This window comes from Halichoeres trimaculatus, unplaced genomic scaffold, assembly GCF_033239565.1.
Source record: "Halichoeres trimaculatus isolate MK-OKI-2021-1 unplaced genomic scaffold, fHalTri1.1 fHalTri1_scaffold_17, whole genome shotgun sequence".
Lineage (NCBI taxonomy): Eukaryota > Metazoa > Chordata > Actinopteri > Labriformes > Labridae > Halichoeres > Halichoeres trimaculatus.
The window spans coordinates 21,455,309-21,476,014 of NW_027437195.1; the positions used below are offsets into that span (position 1 = coordinate 21,455,309).

The 20,706-nt window shown below is 42.6% G+C and overlaps 2 protein-coding genes across 5 annotated transcripts; both read left to right on the plus strand.

Annotated features, from left to right (window-relative positions):
* Positions 1-1,026: 1,026 nt before the first annotated feature.
* myct1b (myc target 1b) lies at positions 1,027-3,220 on the plus strand. Its single transcript, XM_074692532.1, has 2 exons — positions 1,027-1,213; positions 2,179-3,220. Exons 1-2 carry the CDS (start codon positions 1,159-1,161, stop codon positions 2,676-2,678), a joined length of 555 nt encoding a protein of 184 aa, XP_074548633.1. The 5' UTR covers positions 1,027-1,158; the 3' UTR covers positions 2,679-3,220.
* Positions 3,221-3,600: 380 nt separating this feature from the next.
* Positions 3,601-20,492, plus strand: tulp4b (TUB like protein 4b). Of its 4 annotated transcripts, none has more exons than XM_074691823.1 (17): positions 3,601-3,794; positions 4,452-4,546; positions 4,626-4,741; positions 8,201-8,473; positions 9,009-9,137; positions 10,602-10,763; positions 10,927-11,107; positions 11,193-11,300; positions 11,384-11,550; positions 12,203-12,427; positions 12,554-12,788; positions 13,411-13,534; positions 13,936-14,080; positions 14,315-14,408; positions 14,893-15,036; positions 15,126-18,514; positions 18,753-20,492. In XM_074691823.1, the coding sequence occupies exons 3-17, from the start codon at positions 4,724-4,726 to the stop codon at positions 18,867-18,869; spliced, it is 5,511 nt and encodes a 1,836-aa protein (XP_074547924.1). In that variant the 5' UTR covers positions 3,601-3,794; positions 4,452-4,546; positions 4,626-4,723; the 3' UTR covers positions 18,870-20,492. The 4 variants fall into 4 exon arrangements, with proteins under 4 accessions (XP_074547924.1, XP_074547926.1, XP_074547923.1 ...); XM_074691825.1 differs by having other exon boundaries at positions 8,204-8,473; XM_074691822.1 differs by having other exon boundaries at positions 4,452-4,741.
* The last annotated feature ends 214 nt before the right edge of the window (positions 20,493-20,706 follow it).

Below are 20,706 nucleotides of genomic sequence, written 5' to 3' on the forward strand. Positions count from 1 at the left end.
AACACAAAGTGGTGCAAACTGCTGTCCAGCTTAGTCAACAAAAAAGCAGCCTAAGCAAGGTTTATTTTATATTAAAAGGATAGCAGGACTCCAGTGTGAGTCATAGAAGCATCATCTTACTACAGACCTGGCGTTGGCAGGTGACTGCAGGGATTTTGTTCTCTGTTCCTGTTCAAGGCCACTACCAGCCAGCTGGTTGCTCTGTTTTCATAGTCAAGATTATGTAATGAATTTTGAAAAACAATGGGATGAATAAGCTCAAGTCAGCATGGTATATAAATAAAGTTTTACTACTCTTGTTGTAAACAGTCACGGCTACAGTCACAAACTGATATCCAAAATTAATTTTCTTGTGCCTGAGGAGCTTCAATTCTGCTGTGTGAATCATTTTAGAGCAGGTGTGAAGTATTCAATGTTACAGTGTGCAAGGTGGGTGTTCATTTTAAGTACTTCAGCGCCATCTGGTGGACATCATTGGGATAAAAATGTCAACCATTCAGCTAAAATAAAAAACAGCTTGTTCCTTTGTAGTAAAGGCTATGTTTTGATAAATCTGTATGAAAATGTATGATGAGATCAGGTAATAAAGGGATTATCTGCACCAGTATGGTGTATCAGCTGAGCTGTAGAAAGCTGGTTTGTGGTCACGTCAGCCTTAAGACTCTGAGTGCTGAGGTGAAGTGGGAACACTCCAACAATGGAAGGAAATCCCCACAGAGACTAGGAGCTTGACAGCCTGCAGGCTCTCCAGCGAATGGTTAAGTTTTCATAGTTTAGCTTATCCAGAAACCTGTCAAGACTCATGGAAACATTGTCTTTGCTCTGATTTTCTCTTAAGTCAGTGCAAGTATATGTGGTGTAACTGCAAAAGAACACGAGAAACTCTACTCAGCTGAAGCCAATAAAGCCATTGTTAAAAAGTATTGATCCTGAGGAAGTGATGCAAAAGGAAACAACCCTGTTTCCCCGTGTTATGTCCCACACAGATAAGCAATGCACTTGCTAATTTTAAAGCCAGAGAGGGAAGGAAGCATGACAGCAAAGTTTCCGCTATTCAGAACACTGTGGAGGGGAAAAAGCAAAACCTGTCTTGGAAAAAGCTCAGTGTTCATTTGAGTGTTCAAAGAGCGTGGATTATCAAGAGTTTATGGTGGAATTATGGCACAAAATGAAACGCATCCCATTTTGGAGATACTAAAGACATTCAATCTAGGTGAGTGTGCATGTGTTGGAGTTCTTATAAAGGATTTTGAACTATTATCCATGATATATTCCAAAAAGAAGGAATGTTTGCGTTGACTGTTCTCTTAAAAAATGGCTTTCAAAAAACTCATTATTCTCAGACGAATGTTTCTACATTTATGTAGCTAACGAGTAGCTTAGAAGAAAACCACTCAGTTGAGACTTAAATGTATTAAACTACAATATTACCATTTACCACCCAGCCCACTCAGGATGTTCATTATTGATATCTTTAGAGTTAAAACTCTATAACTCTGCAACTTTCCACTAAAAGCTTCTTTTTAATCATCTAATTCCAGCATGTGGACTATTTACCTCAGTCTTTGCACCATAACCTTTTTTATATCATGCAGTTCTTGTGTTCAAGTTTATTTAAGTCAAATGTTACTTGTACATCTTGTCTTACTTCCAGCTTGAATGTGGTAAACAAAGACTATGATTCACTCACTTTCCAAAAGTTTTCATGTAAAGACAGAAAACTTTCAAAGTCAATATCCGTTTAAAGAATTACCACAACCTGTAAGAAGCAGAAAGTCAACCTTTGCATGCATCACACCGGCAGAACGGCTGGTTCATAGACAGTGAACCCCCACACAAGTATGATGTAAGTTTTATATAACATTGTGCCTAGTATAGCACTACCCAGCCATAAAAATCAATACAAAAAACAAAATTTCCTGAAACACTTCTGGCACGTACAGCTCAGGAAGATATGCTCTTTAAAAAACTGATGCAACAGCTCCTTGTCAGTGCTAATAGGATTATTCCTAACTTGAAGTGTTGCTCAAACAGCTGTCTGGCAAAGAAATCTTCCTCATTTAAAGGACAACACAGTGTATCTGGAAGTGCTAAACATTTCCAGGCACATTTTTTTTTATCCTGCTGCTTCCCCTTTCTTGTCACTCTGCACTGATTTGTTCATCACTTCTCTTCCAGGCGATATGATTCTCGCCTTCTGTCTATCTGTGCTTGTGGGCCTCCTGCTGGGTGCCCTGGTCTACGTCCTACTGACCTGGGCGTCCAGGCGGCAGGCCACAGCCAGGATCACCAGACGCTCCAAAAAGAAGTCTTCGAGGTCACAAAACCCCTCAGGCGGCCAAATAGGCCTTTACAGGAGCACTTTCTTGAGCATCTACAGGCAGCCGTCTCTGGAGCCAGTGGGCCCTCTGGGGATTAAACCTGGCATAGAGACCTCCACCTTTCGCCCACAACCTAAGAGGAGCAGGGCGAGTCTGGAGGGGATGGGAGATGACACCCAGGCCAACATGTCTGAGGACACAGTGGCCTCAACCTCATCAGATTCAGCGTCCCTGGTGCCAAACAAGAGGCACTCGTTCTGGTTGGGCAGCAATGGACTTAAAGGATTTCTGCCCTCACAGACTCCCCCTCCTGCATATGACAGTGTCATCCATGCCTTTGAAGAGACCTGCACTTGAGTGTGTTGAACAACAAGAACTAAAGAAAGAGTAGAACTACTCTGGGATTACAAGGGACTCTCTTTTTGTGTTTTTCTCTTTCAGAGAAACAGACTATTGAGAGATCACACCTTTTTATGACACCTTCCAGTCTAGCACAGAGTTTCCTGTCTGAGGCCCAGCAGCGCAGTATCATGTTATATCAAACTAGGGTGCAACTAATAACACTTTTCTTAGCCCCTTTATTCATTCATTGTTTTCCATCCATATGTTACAGAATATTTTATTAAAATGTCCATTGTGATGTCTTTAGATGCCCTGTTTTGACCCAAATTGAAGAGCCTTTTAGTGCACAATGATATAAAACAGAAGCAAGCAGCATTTCCTCTAAAATTTACTGGCTAATCACTGCTGTGCTAATATATGCTAGTATTTTGTAACCATAGCTGATCATCACATGATGTACAAGGAGCCTGAGGACGGATTTAGTCTGATCACGTGATGAAGGAAATATCGTGTGACTGATTACATTGTGTAATATAACAATAATTAAAAGAAAATCCTGTCGATATTAGTTCCTTGCTTGTGCCTTTGTTGAATCATAGAGAGAGGAAAAACACTAAGGTATGTTGTGTCAACAGAAGTATGTGAAAAGAAGGGCAGGTTTGGTTCAACTTAGACACTTCATAATGATAATGATGATGACAGTGTAAGAAGTAGGACAGTCGATCCATCACAGCGAGATCTTGTGTCAGGAATGTCAATTTAACTTAAATTAAAAGATGGGGTACGCCTTTTGAGGTTGCCAGTCCGAGAGAAACCCCCTTTTGAGATGCGGGGAATAATCTGGTAGCTGCTTCTACTAGCCTGTGAACCAGACTCCGTGTCAGAAATTATAAAAATAAGCTATACGTCAGGTTGTCACCTCAGGTGGCTGCTGTTGTGCAAACTGCAGAAACCAGGGGTTCCGTTTCAACCTGATCTAAAGTTCGGGGTGTAATTTCCGGACTATCTGCCTCATGGCAACCCGTTTTTAAAGCCACAACCCCGAAGTGCGCCAGCGGAGGAGCGCCTGGCAACACGACCGTACTGTGAACCGACCGTCTCTGGATTAAACCTTTGCTCTGTCTGCTCCAGGTACGTGAAAGTGCATTGTGTCTGCCCATGTCGCCTTTCTGACGGGGAGAAGCTCTTCGTTTACCGCAGCGGCTCCTCGGTCTCGTGCGCATTGGCTCGAGCAGACTGCTGCATGCGGTCAGATGGGCTACGAGGCGCCTTTGAATGGCACATTTAATTGATGTAACGTAATGTAGTTAGTGGAAGACCTCTGCAGAAGAGATGGTCGGTCTTTCACCTCGACTTTATGTCAATACTTTTCTTAAATTCTTCAGTGAAGTAGGGAGCCTGCGGTTCAAAAAAGCTTCATGAAAATGCGATCTTTTTCACTGAACCTCTTCGAATATGCTTATTTTCTTCTTAATGTTAAATCTGACGTGTAGGAGTTAACATTGTTGCCTAGCTGCTCTGCTGTTTGACGTAAAATAGAAAAAACAGACAGTATCAGTACCCATGGAGACTGCAAGTGCCCTGATCTCCAATGCAGTGTTGCTGTTGCATAGAGACTGAGGAAAACTGTGAATTTCAAGGTTGATGTACTGAATGACAACGCAGCTATTTTAAGCAAGCCTCGTCTCTCTCTGAAACCCCTGTTTTTTTTTGTCCTTTGAATTCCTTTACTTGTTGAGTAATGCTGTCTTCTTTATCCTCGTCTGTTTTTCCTCTTCGCTGCAAAAGGATCATTACACAACTCTCCAGAGTCACATCAGGAGGACATGGGGTGGGACACTGTCACCAGAGAGGATTCACATCATTTCATGGCTAACCCAGAGGTGCAGAGCTGCTCGATTTAAATGAATGAATGCAGACTGGGCAACATCTGGCTGTATGATGCATTTTACCTTCCCATAGATTTTATTGTAAGTACCCAGAGCAGAGCAGCCATTACCCTTCAGTGCATCATCTGAATGGAAATATGGACACCTTCAATGGAGGAATTGTGACTCAACATGCCCAGGAACTATGAGGTATGTCTTCATATGAGACTTGTTTTACTGTACAGTTTTCTGGGTTACTTGGCCATGTTTTAATATATTATGACAGATTATGCAATCTACTGCCAAGTGGGACAGTCATTGTAGAGTCATCGTGTGCAGCCAAATGTTTCACTGATACACAGAACTTCAGTAATTCAGCATTAGAGAGATCTCTACTATCCAAAGGGACCAGTTCAGGTTTTCAAAATATGTTGCACATCATGTTCAAGACATGTATTATTCAGTGTATTATGCTGCCTGGATTTCTTTGTCTAGTTGGATTATTGAGTATGTGAGAAGAATAAATTGCTCAGTGAAGATATGGTGTCAAGCAGCAGCATAATTTGACTTAAGCTGCCATAAAGCTATTAAAGAAGAGGTTAAAGCACCTATGTGAAATTTTGTGCGGGTTATGGAACAGACTGACATTAATACTGATGTCTCTTAATGAACTGCAAAAGCAAACAAAAGCGTCAGAAACAAGGCTGGTTATTTCTTCGTAGTTGTTTTCAAAGACCTAAACTGCTGCCTTGGGGAACAGTGAGTGACTTTAAAAAAAATAGATGGAAATATATTTCTTGTCTAATGGTCAAAGTGAATCGAGGTTAGGGTTAGGGTTAGGTTCTCATGGGATTGTAAAAGCTTGATGTTTCGTTCTGAATTTCCTAGAGACATGCCATTTACATCGGTTGATTCATTGGTTGTCCTGAATTGAGTCTCCCCAGACAAACCAGCACCCATAAATAAGGTTTATTTACAACTCAGTAAATCACCATTTTTGTTATGTGTGGAGGATTTTGACTCGATGATAAAAAGTGAAGTTGCTAGGTATCGCAGGAGATAAATGACCAGATTTGTTAACAGATAAAAATGGCTGATGGAAAATTTGAGGGGCTGATTGATGCACAAATTCATAGATTACAAATAAGGTGACATATGCAGAATTATGATTTTTCAGAGCTGAAAAGGAATCGAACTTGAGGATATCAATGATTGTAGTACGGGCTATTGTCTGCTTCAATATGTTACAGAAAGTGCTGAAGGTGTTGTTCACTATGCAGCTGAAGGCCATGCTTTCCAACAAACTCTGTTCAAACCATTTCTGTGAGATACAAGATATTCAGGATTTATTCCAAATAATGGTGTCTGTGCAGTGTCAGCATTTGACGTGACTGGGAATTGATGCCCTTATCTTGCTTGTACCTAATCTAAGCCATTAATCAAGAAAGGGTATTTCAACAGAAACAAAACATGTCCAGTGGAAAATGTACTTTTTAATAGAGTAATGTAAAATTCAATGAACACTTCCATTTTTGGATCATGATCTGCATGGATAACAGATAGACAGCGCTCGTGATGGTTTGACCATAAGATAAACCCTGAAGCTGCTCCACAGACAGTGAATAATAGAACAACAGCTCGAGCACTATGAGCAGCAGTCATTGTGATTGTGCTGTTATGAGGGCACCTTTAGTGATTCACTGCTGCAAGCTGTGTTTGCTCAAAGGAAACACATTTGGATGGAATATTTTAAACAAGAGCATACCGCCTCTTGTTTTACTCACTGGGTTGATTTCTGTGTACAAGCTCAGTTTGATGACACACAGGCTATAGAAATGCACTGACCCAGATAGATGTATTGATCCAAAGATCATTAATCTTGTATCACTGATAAAGAATTGCACTATCAATCAACAATGTCACTGCATCGATATTCCTTAGTGGATTAGTCAAACACCAAAGTCTAATTATCTGGTTTGTTCTAATCCTGTTAAAGCTCCACTGAAAGACTTTCCATGTTAGTTAATTATGGTGCCCCCCTGTGGCTAAAACAAGTATGTCAGGTCTCTTTGATAATCTTGTCTCAAAAAAGGTGTTTTGATTATTAAAGTATTTTTTGAGAGTCAAAAAATGCGTTTTGACTTTCCCCATATTTTAAACATAGAGATAAACTATCTATGCTGGATGTACAAACCATAGCTTGTGTATAGAGTGGGCAGCGTGGCTCCGCCATTATCATTGTATGGTTTTGAAGCCACAATTCCCCCGTCACCGGCACAGCCGTTGGCAGCAGTTATGCAGCCAGAGTCTGCGCAGTAGAGACTGTGAGGGATTCTGGGAGAATCTGAGTGGAGCCGGATGTCAAAAACTAATAATTATTTTTTTCTTTGGAGAGTCTAATCTCTTCTTGGCTCTCCCTCCTGACACATTTCACTATCCCTGAAAAAATACACAAGAACAGCGCTGTCAATCATTATTAAACATAACGTAGAACCTTGTTTTTAACCTCTGATAACTAGTGAAAACGAAAGTTTTCGAAAATAGAGGACTTGAATACAAGGCAGCCAAATGATATCTTCAATTCCCCACAACAATCGGACTTGAGAAACATTTCTACGAGGTTAATTTTTAAAGTGTGACCACAGCCCATCTGGAATGACCAGAGAGCCTGATTTTTTGACATATACTGCAGCCAGCCAGCAGGGGGAGCAGTTTTTGTGGCAACCTCACTTCAAGCCGAGCAAGATGGTGTCTTTTTTTCTTTCAGTCTATGGTACAAACTCAGGGTGCAAATTGTCAACATGTTACAGCTTCATTTATTGTAGATATTCAGATATTCTAATCCAAATCTGTCTATGAATTGCTTAAAACTATCTTTTCTGAAAGCACAAGATCTTCACAAGACTTATTGAAATGATGAGATCATCACATTTGATCTCCTTATCAGTTCTTGACACATAGGAGGGTGGGCTACAAACACAAAAGTCTGCTCAAAGCTCTGCCTCCAACAGGCCCCTAGGAGGCTGGTCAATCAGAGGAAAGGGGGAGTTTGGAGCTGGGAGTCTTAAAGAGACAGCACCTAAAATGAAATGTTACAGACAGAGGCTAGAATAAGGGTTTTCTAACACCAGCTTAACCTCGCCTTATTTATGCTGGTGTAAAAAAATTTATGCTATAACTTTTAAAACTCTTTTCAACAACAAAAATACCTATTTTGAAAAATTCACTCTTGTCACTAATGGCTTTTTGCTTTTCTAGGTCACATACATACACAGAAGCACCAGTTTTAATGTCAGCTAAAATTCCCCAGGGGCTTTAATGTCACTTTGAGAAGATATAATCATGTTGAGATCTCAAAACTAGGCCCGTGAAGTATCTGATGAACCTGTTTTGCTGCACTGTTTTCACCCATTTAAAGCTGCTTTTCTGATGTAGTTGTTGGTATAATGGATTCTAAAGCCACATGGGTCAAGTTCCCAGAACAAGTCCACTTAACCAAACCAACAATGTTTGACTCTGCATGCCGTGAACATCAACAGTGGCCTGTTCAGAGTGCACTTAAGGCTAGAGAGGCAAAACCTGGATGTCTACACTGATTCAGGTGTTATAATAAAGGTCAAAAAGTTTTACTCCACAGCTTAACCTCGCCTCTCTCTCTGCTTTACCCAGCAGCCTGGTCACTCAGTAGGGATGTTGGCTGCCGTGGAACATGGTCCCATCCTCTGCAGCGACTCCAACATCCTCTGCCTCTCGTGGAAAGGCCGGGTCCCCAAGAGCGAGAAGGACAAGCCGGTGTGCCGGAGACGGTACTATGAGGAAGGCTGGCTGGCCACAGGGAACGGGAGAGGAGTCGTTGGGGTGACGTTCACATCGAGTCACTGCAGGAGGGACAGAACTACGCCTCAGAGAATCAATTTCAATCTTCGAGGACACAACAGCGAGGTGTGTCTTTCAATCTACCTCAACTTAAAAAGAATGAAATTCCTCTGCCTCTCATTTTGGATCTAATGAAACTGACTTTCAGTTTAATCTCACCTGCTGTTACTGAATCCCTTGTTATTCTTGAAACATAAGAGTGTTTACTGTTTTAATTTAGAGCGAATTGAGTTAAATCTTTAATAATCACCATGGGGTTGCAACAGCAGCACAGAGATTTTAGGATAAGCCAAAAATTAGCATATAAATTACAGGGAGCATGAGGATGTGGGTTATTAAACACGTACACTCTTGTAGTTTTCTGTTACATGCTTTGTAAACTTTTAGGTTTTGCTCCTACAATCCATCAAATTTACAGATTCAGATCATAGCCAAATGTTTTTCTTTCAGAGGCCGCCTTGCACTCTGTGTTCTTTGTGCATCTGTGTGTCATGCTGTAAATGAATAAGTCATGAATGATGACATATGCAGAAAGCCACCTGTGTTTGAAAACAACAACAAAAAAAGAAGTAACAGTGTGCTTTCTTTGAATGTTTTGCAGGTTGTCTTGGTGCGTTGGAATGAGCCCTTTCAGAAGCTGGCCACCTGTGATATGGAGGGAGGGATATTTGTGTGGATCCAGTATGAAGGGAGGTGGTCGGTAGAGCTGGTGAATGACAGAGGCGCACAGGTACTGCAAAGACACATTAAAATTATGTACAATGATTACAGATGCATATATCAGAAACATTCAAAGGGAAATATGTAATAAAACCAATCATTTCAAGCTTCTGTGAAGAAAAAAACAAAAGAGAATATTTATGTATTTTTATGACCTAAAATAGCAAACAAGAGCATCTACAAGAGTTTTTCATGTTCTAATCTTGATACATTTGACAGCTGCAAGACAGCAGTATGAGATATTTCATTAAAGGTCCCATATCCTGCTCCTTTTCTGCAGTTTAATATGGATCATTGATGTCTTCATGAAATGGTAGTAACATGTTTTGGTCCAAAAAGCCAATAAATCAAGCACAGCAGCATTGTTTCCAGGCTCTCATAGCCCCTCTGTTCAGAATGGTCTGATTTAGTGGGCGTGACCTTCATATGTAAATGAGTCACTGCTGATACCGCCCCACTCTTCAGCGTCACTGAGAGCGAAGCCACAAGCTCCGAGTGCACAATGTTTGGAAAACAGCGAAGCTCGATTACTGTAACATTACAGGCTGAAACAACAGGCTAACTGCAGCTAAAGTTAGCATCCTGAAGCTAAAGAGACAGAGGGGACACTGAGGAAAAGCTCTTACATCTGCTCCACAGCACACAGCATTTAAAATACTCACATTTCCAGGGTCGGAGGTTTGTTAGCGGGTTAGGGTTAGGGTTAGGGTTAGGTTAGGTTAGGTTAGGTTAGGGTTAGGGTTGGTAATGCGCCTGGATTCAGGACCAGTCTATTCGCTAGCCCTCTGTTGTACTGTCCAAAGTTGGAAAAGCAGTCGGCCGTGAAGTGACTAGCACACGCATGCACAGTTTTACTGAGTGTAGCTGGCACATTTCCTTGATAAATGAGCTCTAGCCACTAAGTCTTGTCTTCTTCCGAGATGGGGAGCTTGTGCATAGAACTATGTGGCTGTTTACAGCCAAAAACAAAGCAGTGATGGCTCTTCAAATTCACAAGCACTAATAAGTACAGGTTTTGTCATTAAATATCACATTTTGTGGGCTGGGAGGAAAGCCAAAGACCCACAAATTTTACTAGAAGACTTAATAAAGCGATTTTTGCATAGTATGGGACCTTTAAGAAGTACTATTAAAAGGCAGTATATCAAGAGGGGCGCCAAAATCAACACAGTCAACAAACTCAAAGATTTCAAATCTGCTTTCCTCCACCCAACAGCCCTAAATCTGATCATTCCAATCTGTAAACTGGAGAGAGCATTGCTGGAAAAATATTATCAGACAGCAACAATGAATATGTACAACAATATAGATTTGAAAAGCAACAAAAGAAGATGCCCAAAATTCAGCATATGTGTAAATATAAGACTGGAAAATGACTTTGTATAAGAAATGCTTAATTATGTTGTAATGAAAATGTCTTTTCCAACAAAAAATTAAGAATTATAAAACAAATCTGATCATTCCTCTCCTCCAGGTGAGCGACTTCACTTGGTCACACGATGGCACTCAGGCTCTCATCGCATACAGAGATGGCTTTGTGTTGGTTGGCTCGGTCAGCGGGCAAAGACACTGGTCATCTGAGATTAACCTGGAGAGTCAAATCACCTGTGGCATCTGGACACCTGATGATCAGCAGGTATGTTTCTCCCTCTGCTGCCAAACTAGAAATACCTCTAAGACGACTGTTCCCAAAATAAGAAAGAACAAACTGCTTATGTAACAGACTTTTCTGCATTCTGCACATTTGATGCTCCAGAGCATTTTGTTATAGTTAAGATTAATGTACATTGCCCCCCCAGGTGCTGTTTGGAACAGCAGATGGTCAGGTGATAGTGATGGACTGTCACGGACGAATGCTTGCCCATGTCCTGTTACATGAGTCTGATGGGATCGTGAGCATGTCCTGGAACTGCCCCGATTTCTTGGTGGAGGACAGCACAGAGAGTGACACAGACTCTGATGACAACATTCTGCCTTTAGGTACAGAAGACAAACCTATGCGAGCCTGATAACTTGTTTTGTTCTTCGTGAAGCTGATGTACTTACATTTCTTTGTTCCTCAAAGTGCGGAGAGTCAAGCCGTTGCTGACAGTCACCTTCCTATCAGGAGATATCAGCTTGATGAACAACTATGATGATCTCTCTCCTGCTGTTATCCGCTCAGGGCTGAAAGGTATTTAAATTCAGTTACATGAAAAGTTTAAAAACCAACAGGTTTGCTCATCAAAGATTATTTTGCATTTCTCTCTTCCACAGATGTTGAGGCCCAGTGGTGCTCTCAAGGCGACCTCCTGGCTGTGGCAGGCATGGAGAGACACGGGCTTCCTGCTGACTCCGCCTGTGCATCCATCATGAGGAACGCTCTAGTTAAGTTCTACAATGTACAAGGAGAGCACATCTACACTTTAGAAACTCCTGCACAGGTGAGTCCTTGTCAGTGCTTTACTGGGCAATAACAAACATACTTCAGGCTGAGAGTGTTGCTTTAGCTTTAACAGTAGCCACGCAATATTCCGCTTAAATTCGGTTTATTTGCTCTAACGGAAAAAAATTAACCTTTGTTTACACCTCATTCCCAAAGAAAAGTACCATGGACATTTAATCCGTTTCACAGGGGTGGAATATTCCTTTCCCCAAACCGATTGAGGTATCATGTTTCCACTCATCTCAGGGTGCGTTCTTTCAGCGCATGCTCAGATATGACGTAAGACGCAACTAGAGACGTTCCTCAATTTGTTTACTTTTGTTTACATTTGTTTGAGCATGCCCCACTGACTATTCTGTTTGATTATTGCGGAGCATGTAGACCAGAGATTGGAATATTCCTTTCCATGTATATTACTGTTTTCAGAAAAGTCATTCAGAAAGATTTCAATCCAGAAAGACGAAAAACTCCTCATGTAACCGTGGCTACTATCGATGTAAAAGAAGTCTGGGTCAGCACGAGTCAGTCCTGCTAAAGATAAACTTGTAAAACTTAGGTAAAAACTACTAGAAAAGAAAGCTTTTGATGATTAAACTATAAATCTTAAGTCCAAACCTTGTCTGAGTCTTGTCTGAAAATGTGTTTTTCAGAGACCCATCACAACCATCTGTTGGGGTCACAGAGACTCTCGCCTGTTCCTCGCGTGTGGACCAGCTCTCTATGTGGTGCGTGTGGAGCACAGGGTAGCCAGCCTCCAACTTTTGTGCCAGCAGGGCATCGCCAGCGCTCTGCGAGAGGAGAAAGATGTTGGGAAACTGAATATGCCCTCTCTGCTCTGCTCCTATGTCACGACTGCCTTCATACCCACAATCAAGGTGCATTACTACCTCATTAACTGCTATGAAATGCATACTGCTTGTATAATATGATGCCAAAATGCTGACTAAGACATGTTTTCTTCCAACCAGCAATCATACAGCCTTTTCCTCTCTTTGTTCCAGCCCCCCATCCCCGACCCCAACAACATCCGTGACTTTGTCAGCTATCCCACAGCTGGGAACGAGCGGCTCCACTGCACCATGAAGCGAGCCGAGGACAGCCCTGAGGCAGGAGGACCATGTTACACGCTCTACCTAGAATATTTAGGAGGTCTGGTCCCTATTCTCAAAGGACGGCGAATCAGCAAACTGCGGCCAGAGTTTGTCATCATGGATCCAAAAACAGACAGCAAAGCAGGTAGTTCTGGTCATACATGTTTACAGTGAGGGTATCCTGAGTTGCCAAACATTGAAACTGTATGGTGGTATTCATCAACATTAATACTAAACTTGTGGATAAGCTGCATTTTGATTGTTGGTGTTTCAAATACAGAAGGAAAATGAATTCTTTCCTTTTTAGTAACCATAACCTCTGTGCTAATGCCAGTTTAGCTGATGGAAAGCAAACTTAGCAAGCATTAGCTTATGATTGTGGTGTATATTGCTACTGCTGGAATGCTGCAAAATAAGGGACCTGTCTTTTATAACTACCACATATTACTTTATTATCAGCTATATTACAATCCAGGGTGTTTACAACCAGTTACAGTCCAAAGAAAGTAGTTCTTCATGTACAGACAGACTATGCGTGAGCAAGCAGAATTGTATCTACAAGTAGAAATTTGTTTCTTTGGTCTTGAAATTGAGTCTGTGCCTCTTTCATCAACAACAAAAAATATTAAATTTGTTAAGGCTTTATGCAGGAAAAGTCAACACCTTGATCTCATTGTAACAGTTTTATATGCAGGGCTAGTTTAGGACCATGTGAGTGGGTATGTATGGGGTCTCACCGTTTTTGTTTTTGGCTCTGTTTTTTCCAGAGGAGGTGTGTGTGAATCCCATGATTTCGTACACCGACAGCTGCAACTGCTCCGACTCCAGCGACATTGAGCTGAGCGATGAGTGGGTTGGGAAGAAGTCACCAAAGTTATCCAGAGGAAACAGGTCACCCAGACTCAACATGACGGCATATTATCATACAGATAACAATCTCCAATCAGAGTTTGGATCAAAAGGGCATTTGATTGGGAGCTGGTTTGGACTAGTGGTGAAATTACCTCATATATAAAAAAAATATAGCCCTCAGGCAGTCGTTCTAGATTTAATCCCAGCCTGCAACTCCTCTTCCACGTCTCTTCCCACTATCCCCCTTGGTTATCTGATATTTTGTCCCCGTCCTGACCTCTCATATAGAGACATAAATGCCTAAAACTTTCATTCTTCATTTGTTACACCAGGATAATTGCCTTCACGACGAACAGCAAAGTACATAAACACGTTCATCCTGTGGGAGTGCCACATTTTGACAACAAGATAATCACCTATTTCACCTTTCTATCTTAAAGGATGAATATGGAATTGAGGAAATCTCCTAAACTGTCCCGTGCCAATCAGGAAGGCCAGAGGTCGCCTCGGTTACCAACAAAGAAGCCTCCAGTTCGGTCTCCAAGTCTGACGCGTCGGGAGTTTTCTATGGATGGGATCACTGAGGTATGAAAGTCCTAACAAGGTGAGACATGAGCCCTCTGCCTTGCACCAGAGTCGGTCTCACCCTACTGGGGTTCCCAGAGCTACTGGCTAAATAAACATTGCTTTTATGAAAATGCTACAAAACGCTACAATTGGAAAATCAAAATAGCTGTAGAATCCATTTTTTAGAAGGCCTTTACAGAAAATAAAGTACTATTTTTAAAAGCAAATTGTATGTTTTCTGTTTCTTCACAGCATAATTACCTTGCTCAAGTTACATCAAACATTTGGGGGACGAAATTCAAAATAGTCGGACTTGCTTCTTTCCTCCCGGCCAATCTTGGTGCAGGTAAACATAAAAACATGACATAACTAGAAAAGCACTCAGAGAGCGCAGACCTCTTTCAGGCATACTGTGATTGTCACCAACACTTTGGTCCTACTTTAATGTTATACTTCCTTTCAGCAGACTGGTGACCTTGTCTTGTATTGTTTTGCAAAGCAATCCAACCATTTATCATGGAGTTATATACACATATGGTGAAAATGGCCCTGTCTCACAATGATGAATAATTCTTTAAAAATTACCTGAATCCAGACGGGGATCCAGATCACATCCAAAAGTGAATCACTTCTTCCTTATCCTATTTTAAACGTTTCCTGAAAATTTTATCAAGATCTGTTTGTTACGTTTTGAGTTATGTTGTTCACAGACAAACAAACAGACAGACAGACAAACTCTCAAAGACATAACCTGCTTCTCGGAGCTAATGATAACATAGACCATTCAGATGCTAGATTAACAGAAAATGTGGAACTCTCTTCTGTTTCAGTCATCTATAAGACCAGTTTGCTTCACCTGCAACCAAGACAGATGACGATCTACCTTCCAGAGGTGAGGAAGATTTCTCATGACTTCATGAGCCTGCCTGTCTTCAACCCCAATGTGTTCAGTGAGGATGAGGATGACTTACCAGGTAAGAATAAAGAAGAACACCCTTTGTGCTCCTGTATTAATTTTAACATATCTTAGTCTTACTCAGCTCTTCTCTGTTTTTTGTACAAGTGATGGGCCCATCAGGAGTGGCGGGAGACAACCCTCCATGTACAGTCAACATTCCCATCGCTCCAATCCACAGCCCGGCACAGGCCATGTCTCCAACACAAAGTATCGGCTTAGTACAGTCTCTTCTGGCCAATCAGAACATCCAGCTTGACGTCCTGACCAACCCGACAGCCACTGCAGCAGCTGCAGCTGCAGCCGCAGCCGCTTCTGTCCCTGTTCCTGATCATGGGCAGGACGCAGTTGCTTCGCCGTATCCCATGCCAACCAGATACTCTAACCCTGGTCAGGTGATCTTTAACGGGCTCGAGATGGGTCCACTTCTTCCTGGTACTCTTCCTCCTCCGCCTCCTCCTCACCATCTTCCCCCACAGCCCCACTCTCAGCGCTCACACTCACAGCAGCCTCGCCAACCGCCATCAAAGCAGTCCCAGCAAATGCAGACGCAGCAGCAGCAGCAGAAAATGCATCATCATCAACAGCAGCAACAGCAGCAGCAGCAGCAGCAACACCACCATCAGTCCCAATCCCAGCAGCAGCAACTACAGCAACTACAGCAGCAACAACAACAACTACAGCAGCAACATCAACAGCTACAGCAACTGCACCACCAGCAGGCGCTGCTTCAACAACAGCAACAGCAACATCAACAGCAACATCAACAGCACCAACAGCACCAGGTTCAGCAACACCAACAACTGCAACCGGGTCAACAAGTGACGCCCCAACAGTTTCATCATCAACAGCAAATCCAGCAGCAGCAGCAACAGATGCAGCTGCAGCACGAACAAATGCAGCAACAGCAGCAGCAGATGCAGCAGCAACAGCAGCAAATCCGGCAACAGATCCAGGAGATGAGGCAGCAGCAGCAGCAGCTGCAGCAACAGCACCAGCAAATACAGCAGCAACATCAACAGATGCAGAGGCAGCACCAACAGATGCAGCAGCAACTGAAAATGCAGATGTCACTGCCCCCTCCTCCCACCGGATATCCAACCATTTCCTTACAACAGATTCATATCCTGCCCCAGATGCCTCCTCCAACCACTGAGCCAGGGCTGAGCAGAGCAGAGCACGGGCACACTCTTAAACCAAGTCTGCCGCGGACTTTGCCTCCTTTCAGTGATCCTGATGGATCCATGGAGATGCAAATGAGGAAGGCTAATCCTCCTCCTCCGTACCCGGGCACCGTGGTGTCCGCAGCCGCGGCCGCAGCAGCAGCCACGGCCGCCACGACCCCTCAAACACTCGTCACAAACTGTGACAGCCCAAGTATCCTGGCACCAGACCCCTGTCTAAAGAAAGATGAATTTCTGCTTCACCCTGTCACTCTCCAGTACCCAACACCTCTGGGGTACGAAAGGATCACAACCTTTGACAGCAGTGGTAATGTAGAAGAGGTCTGCCGGCCCCGCAGGCGCCTCATTCGTAACCAAAACACGTACGGTGTCCACGGCTCAGCCACACTGAAAGTCACCTCTTCTGAGAATAAAAAGATTCAACTTCCTTACAGCTCAGCAACACTGAGTCGTCTCTCTGTCCCTCGCTACTCCATACCAAGTGGTGACCCCCCTCCTTATCCAGATCCAGCCAATCAAGTTACTGCTACACTCCCTCCTCCCCAGAGGATTGACAGCAGTCTGATTCATGCCACTCTGCGCCGTGACCGCAGGGATGTAGGGCTAAAAGTGCCACAAATGATGGAAAGCTCAAGAACCCTTCCCACCAAGGCTAAAATAAACAGTGCACTAGCACTCAGCTACCAGCAGAGGGTGCCCACTGCTTTGTACACATGCACACAGTGCAGCAGTAACAGCAGCAGTACTAGTGTCAGTGTCAGTGGGGGTGGGACTTCAAGTAGCGGCATTGCAGGTGGCACGGTGGTGAGGCAGGACTTCCCACCAGGAAAAGGAGCACACCACAGTACCATCATCGTGCACTCCAAAGGTGCCTCGCCCATGGCCTCTCAGTCGTCCTACAACCTGCTGGGTGCTGTTGATAACAGCAGAGACAGAACTGTGTATGTTAACTCTGCCTTTACTGAAGATGAGACTTTAAATCAGCAGTGTCATCTGGAGAAGTCTGTACGTCAGCTGACTCTTGGAGATGTCAATTTGACACTCAAAAGACCTCCGCCTTACCAGTGGGACCCCTCTACCACAGAGGATTTCTGGCTCACCCCAGAGCAAACAATGCTAGGTCCTCCACCAGGTCCTCACAAACCACCTCCACTCATCATTAGTCAAACTCAGCACTTGGACATGACTCGTCTGCCATTTGTCCTCACAACTAAACCTCCAGCCAGTCCCAGCACAAGCACACTTACGTTCCCCTCTGGTTATCAGATATCCCTTTCTCCTTTTCCTCCAGGCGTGGCACACGGTGGTCCTCCACTTCAGACTTTACAGAATCCCTCGCCCCAGTGCAATCCCAATGAAGTGGTTGGTTCAGTCCCATTTGGTCAGCAGGAGGCAAACTTGGTTTTGCCTCCAGGATACCCTCCAAATTTGGCAAACTTGGCCTGCTGCCCTCTCCCTCCAATGTATCCAGGAGCCAGCTCATGTGCTGGGCTCCAACTTCACCCTGTGAACCTCCACCCCTGGAACCCTTACCCCTGTCCACCACCCATGCAGGACCCTCCAGCACCTCCTCTTCCCACCAAAACACATCAGGTTTTAGAAAAACCCATTCTATCCCCTCCGCCTCCAACTGGGCCTCCACCGCCACCACCCCTCCCACCTCCTCCTCCACCTACTGAGCTACCACCCTCCAAAAGTGCCACAGAGGATCTAGCAGAGTCCGCAAACAACTTTGCAGAACCATCATCCCTTAATGAAAGCCCAGTGCCACAGGAGTCAGAGCGCTTTAATAAGAAGAGCCGCAAAAGACTGGACAGCCGAGCCGAGGAGGCCAACATGCCCAACGTCTCTGAGGGCAAATCCAGAAAGGAAGGTCGTGCACTCTCTGACTTCAACACTCTCATTTCAAGTCCACGGCTTGGCAGCAGAGAGAAGAAGAAGCCAAAGGGCCAGCGAGAACAACTCAATAAAACCAAGAAGATGAGCAGGACCACAAACGAGTTCCAGGACAGCTCAGAGAGTGAGCCAGAACTCTTTATCAGCGGAGACGAGCTCATGAACCAGAACCAGAGCAGTAAGAAGAGCTGGAAGAACAAGCGCAGTCTACGCATGGCTAGCGAGCTAGAGGAGATTAAGTGCCGCAAGGCCAATGAAAGAGAGGACCGCAGTTTGGGAAGCCAAGGGTTTGTCTACGTAATGGCCAACAAGCAACCACTCTGGAATGAAGCCACACAGGTGTATCAGTTGGATTTTGGAGGACGAGTCACACAGGAATCAGCAAAGAATTTTCAAATTGAACTGGATGGTCGACAGGTAATGTGTAAAGAAATCTTGTGGGTTTGATTGAAACAATTAGCAAATAGTAACGTTCATAGTCAACCTTTGTATGATCATTGTAAAAACAGAAATGCTAACTATTTCCTGTTAGCGGCTCCTTGAGTGGGAAGAGTTGCGGTCTCTTTGTTTGGTCTTACAATAAAAAAATGTAAATTTTTATCCTCTCAAAAAAGTAATCTTTCAAATATGTTACCCCCTTTCTTTTCTTCTGTAGGTGATGCAGTTTGGGCGAATCGATGGGAATGCCTATATCTTGGATTTCCAGTATCCTTTCTCAGCAGTTCAGGCATTTGCTGTCGCCCTGGCCAACGTAACTCAAAGGCTAAAGTGAAGAGTTTGCTCTGTGTCGCTGCTGGCATATTCAAAAGAAGCCACATGGTGTTGGCCACAAAGGTGCACAGTGGTATTACAGCCCAGTGTGTCAGGTGACAGCTGAGGCAACGTCAGTGTCCAGGTGGTTCTGTTTTATGGAGATTAAAACACGAGGCGGTCTCGGATCTGCCGATACTTTACAATCAGTCTATTGAAGGCAAAGGCTGTCTTGGTTAGACGAAAACAGTTACTCAGTCATTTCTAGTTCATATATTGAATGTATTCAAGCTAACTTTAGTTATTATTCAATTGTTGTTTAGTGAGATTAAAAAAGTCAACTTTTCATTGAAAAATAAAAAGGTAGTAACACTAAGTAAACGGACGAGCAGTAAGAAGGTGGCAAAGACATTTCTTCTCCCTTTATGTGAGTACTTAAAATAAGTACATATTCAGTATCTGATTGTGAAGAAAGGGTTTCTTATGACGCATGGTGGCTTTCGGTTTGATCATCTTCAAGTTACTACAGATATCAATAACTAGGATTTTTCAATTATATCAATACATTTTAACTACTTTGTAAAGTTTTAGTTAATAAATGTGTTGGATTTTGGTTTAAACATCTGAACATGCAGCAGAAGACCCTGCTAATTCTGTTGCTGTAGCGTATAGACTTGAGTATAGTTTATCATAGTTTCTTTATTTTTCATTCATGATACTTCTATGAAGTGGAGCAATGAATGTGGTCTTGCAAAATCTTCGGCCACCATTCTGCAAATCATTATTCCTTCAGACATGTCCATTCTTAATTTTGTCAGGTGTAGTCCCTTCACAGTTGTCAGTGATGGTTAAAAGTAAATGTAAATGTGCCAACCAAAACCAAATTGCCAAACATGTTTTACTTGAACAGCTAATGGAAAAGATGGTCCCTCATAGTCAGAAGTTTGAGTTAAAAACTGGGATCCAATCACACTCAGTTGGCTCTGTGTCGTATCTTTGGGTGTTTATGATGCTACTAATTCAGTAGTTTGCCTCGTTGGAGATCAGTGCTGCTTTAGATAGGTCTTGTGTGCAATAATGCTACCTACATAGAACTGATGTTGAACTAGCAGAAGAAAATACAAAGCTGCTTGCACTGTGTACTTAGTAAACAACTTAACATTATTATATGCTTAGAAAAATGTGCTTATATGTTGCTAATTACAGTCATTTTGTACCTCATCTTTGCTTTGACATCGTACCAAGAGTTTTTTTTGATGTTCTATTTAAAAAAAGAGAAAAAACACATAACGTCAGAGATATAAGGTTCATTTATATTTGGTGCTAATGTATAAATGACAATATTTGGCAAAGAGAAGACATTTGTCGTATGTTAACAGAAAGTTATATTAAAGAAAAAAATATAGAATAAGAGGAAAATGGATAGTGATTTTGATTTCATAGCTTTAATTTAATGCAGCTTCAGAGACTACAGCAAACACGTGTATCAGTTATCATCGATACTGCCTAATTAACAGCTGGTTGCCAGATTTTTCTCTCTCTTATTTGATGAATGAAACACGTGTTATGACCACAGGTTTATGTGGACCTACAGGCCGGACAAAGTGTAATATATATATGTATGTAATAAAAACATTGTTTCAGATGTTAATGATGTCATGTTTTATTTCCTCTTTAACTTGTTCTCTTTTTTTAATCCATAAGGGGTGATTCATAGTGACAGAGTTCTAAAAAATATAGCAAAATAGAAGAATATTTCAATGTAGATAAGGAATATGTTTGTAAAATTTGTAAAAGATAGCTCCAAAATCTGGACTTTAGTAATACTATTATGTATTTGCTTTAAATTTCTTCAAAAG

Excerpts from the sequence above, each read along its gene's own strand:
- myct1b (XM_074692532.1), top strand. The coding sequence starts at position 1,159 with ATGGCACAAAATGAAACGCATCCCATTTTGGAGATACTAAAGACATTC. Across the intron at positions 1,214-2,178 it reads ACTAAAGACATTCAATCTAG|GCGATATGATTCTCGCCTTC; the intron begins GTGAGTGTGCAT and ends CTTCTCTTCCAG.
- tulp4b (XM_074691822.1), top strand. Across the intron at positions 8,474-9,008 it reads TTCGAGGACACAACAGCGAG|GTTGTCTTGGTGCGTTGGAA; the intron begins GTGTGTCTTTCA and ends AATGTTTTGCAG. Across the intron at positions 12,789-13,410 it reads AAAAACAGACAGCAAAGCAG|AGGAGGTGTGTGTGAATCCC; the intron begins GTAGTTCTGGTC and ends TGTTTTTTCCAG.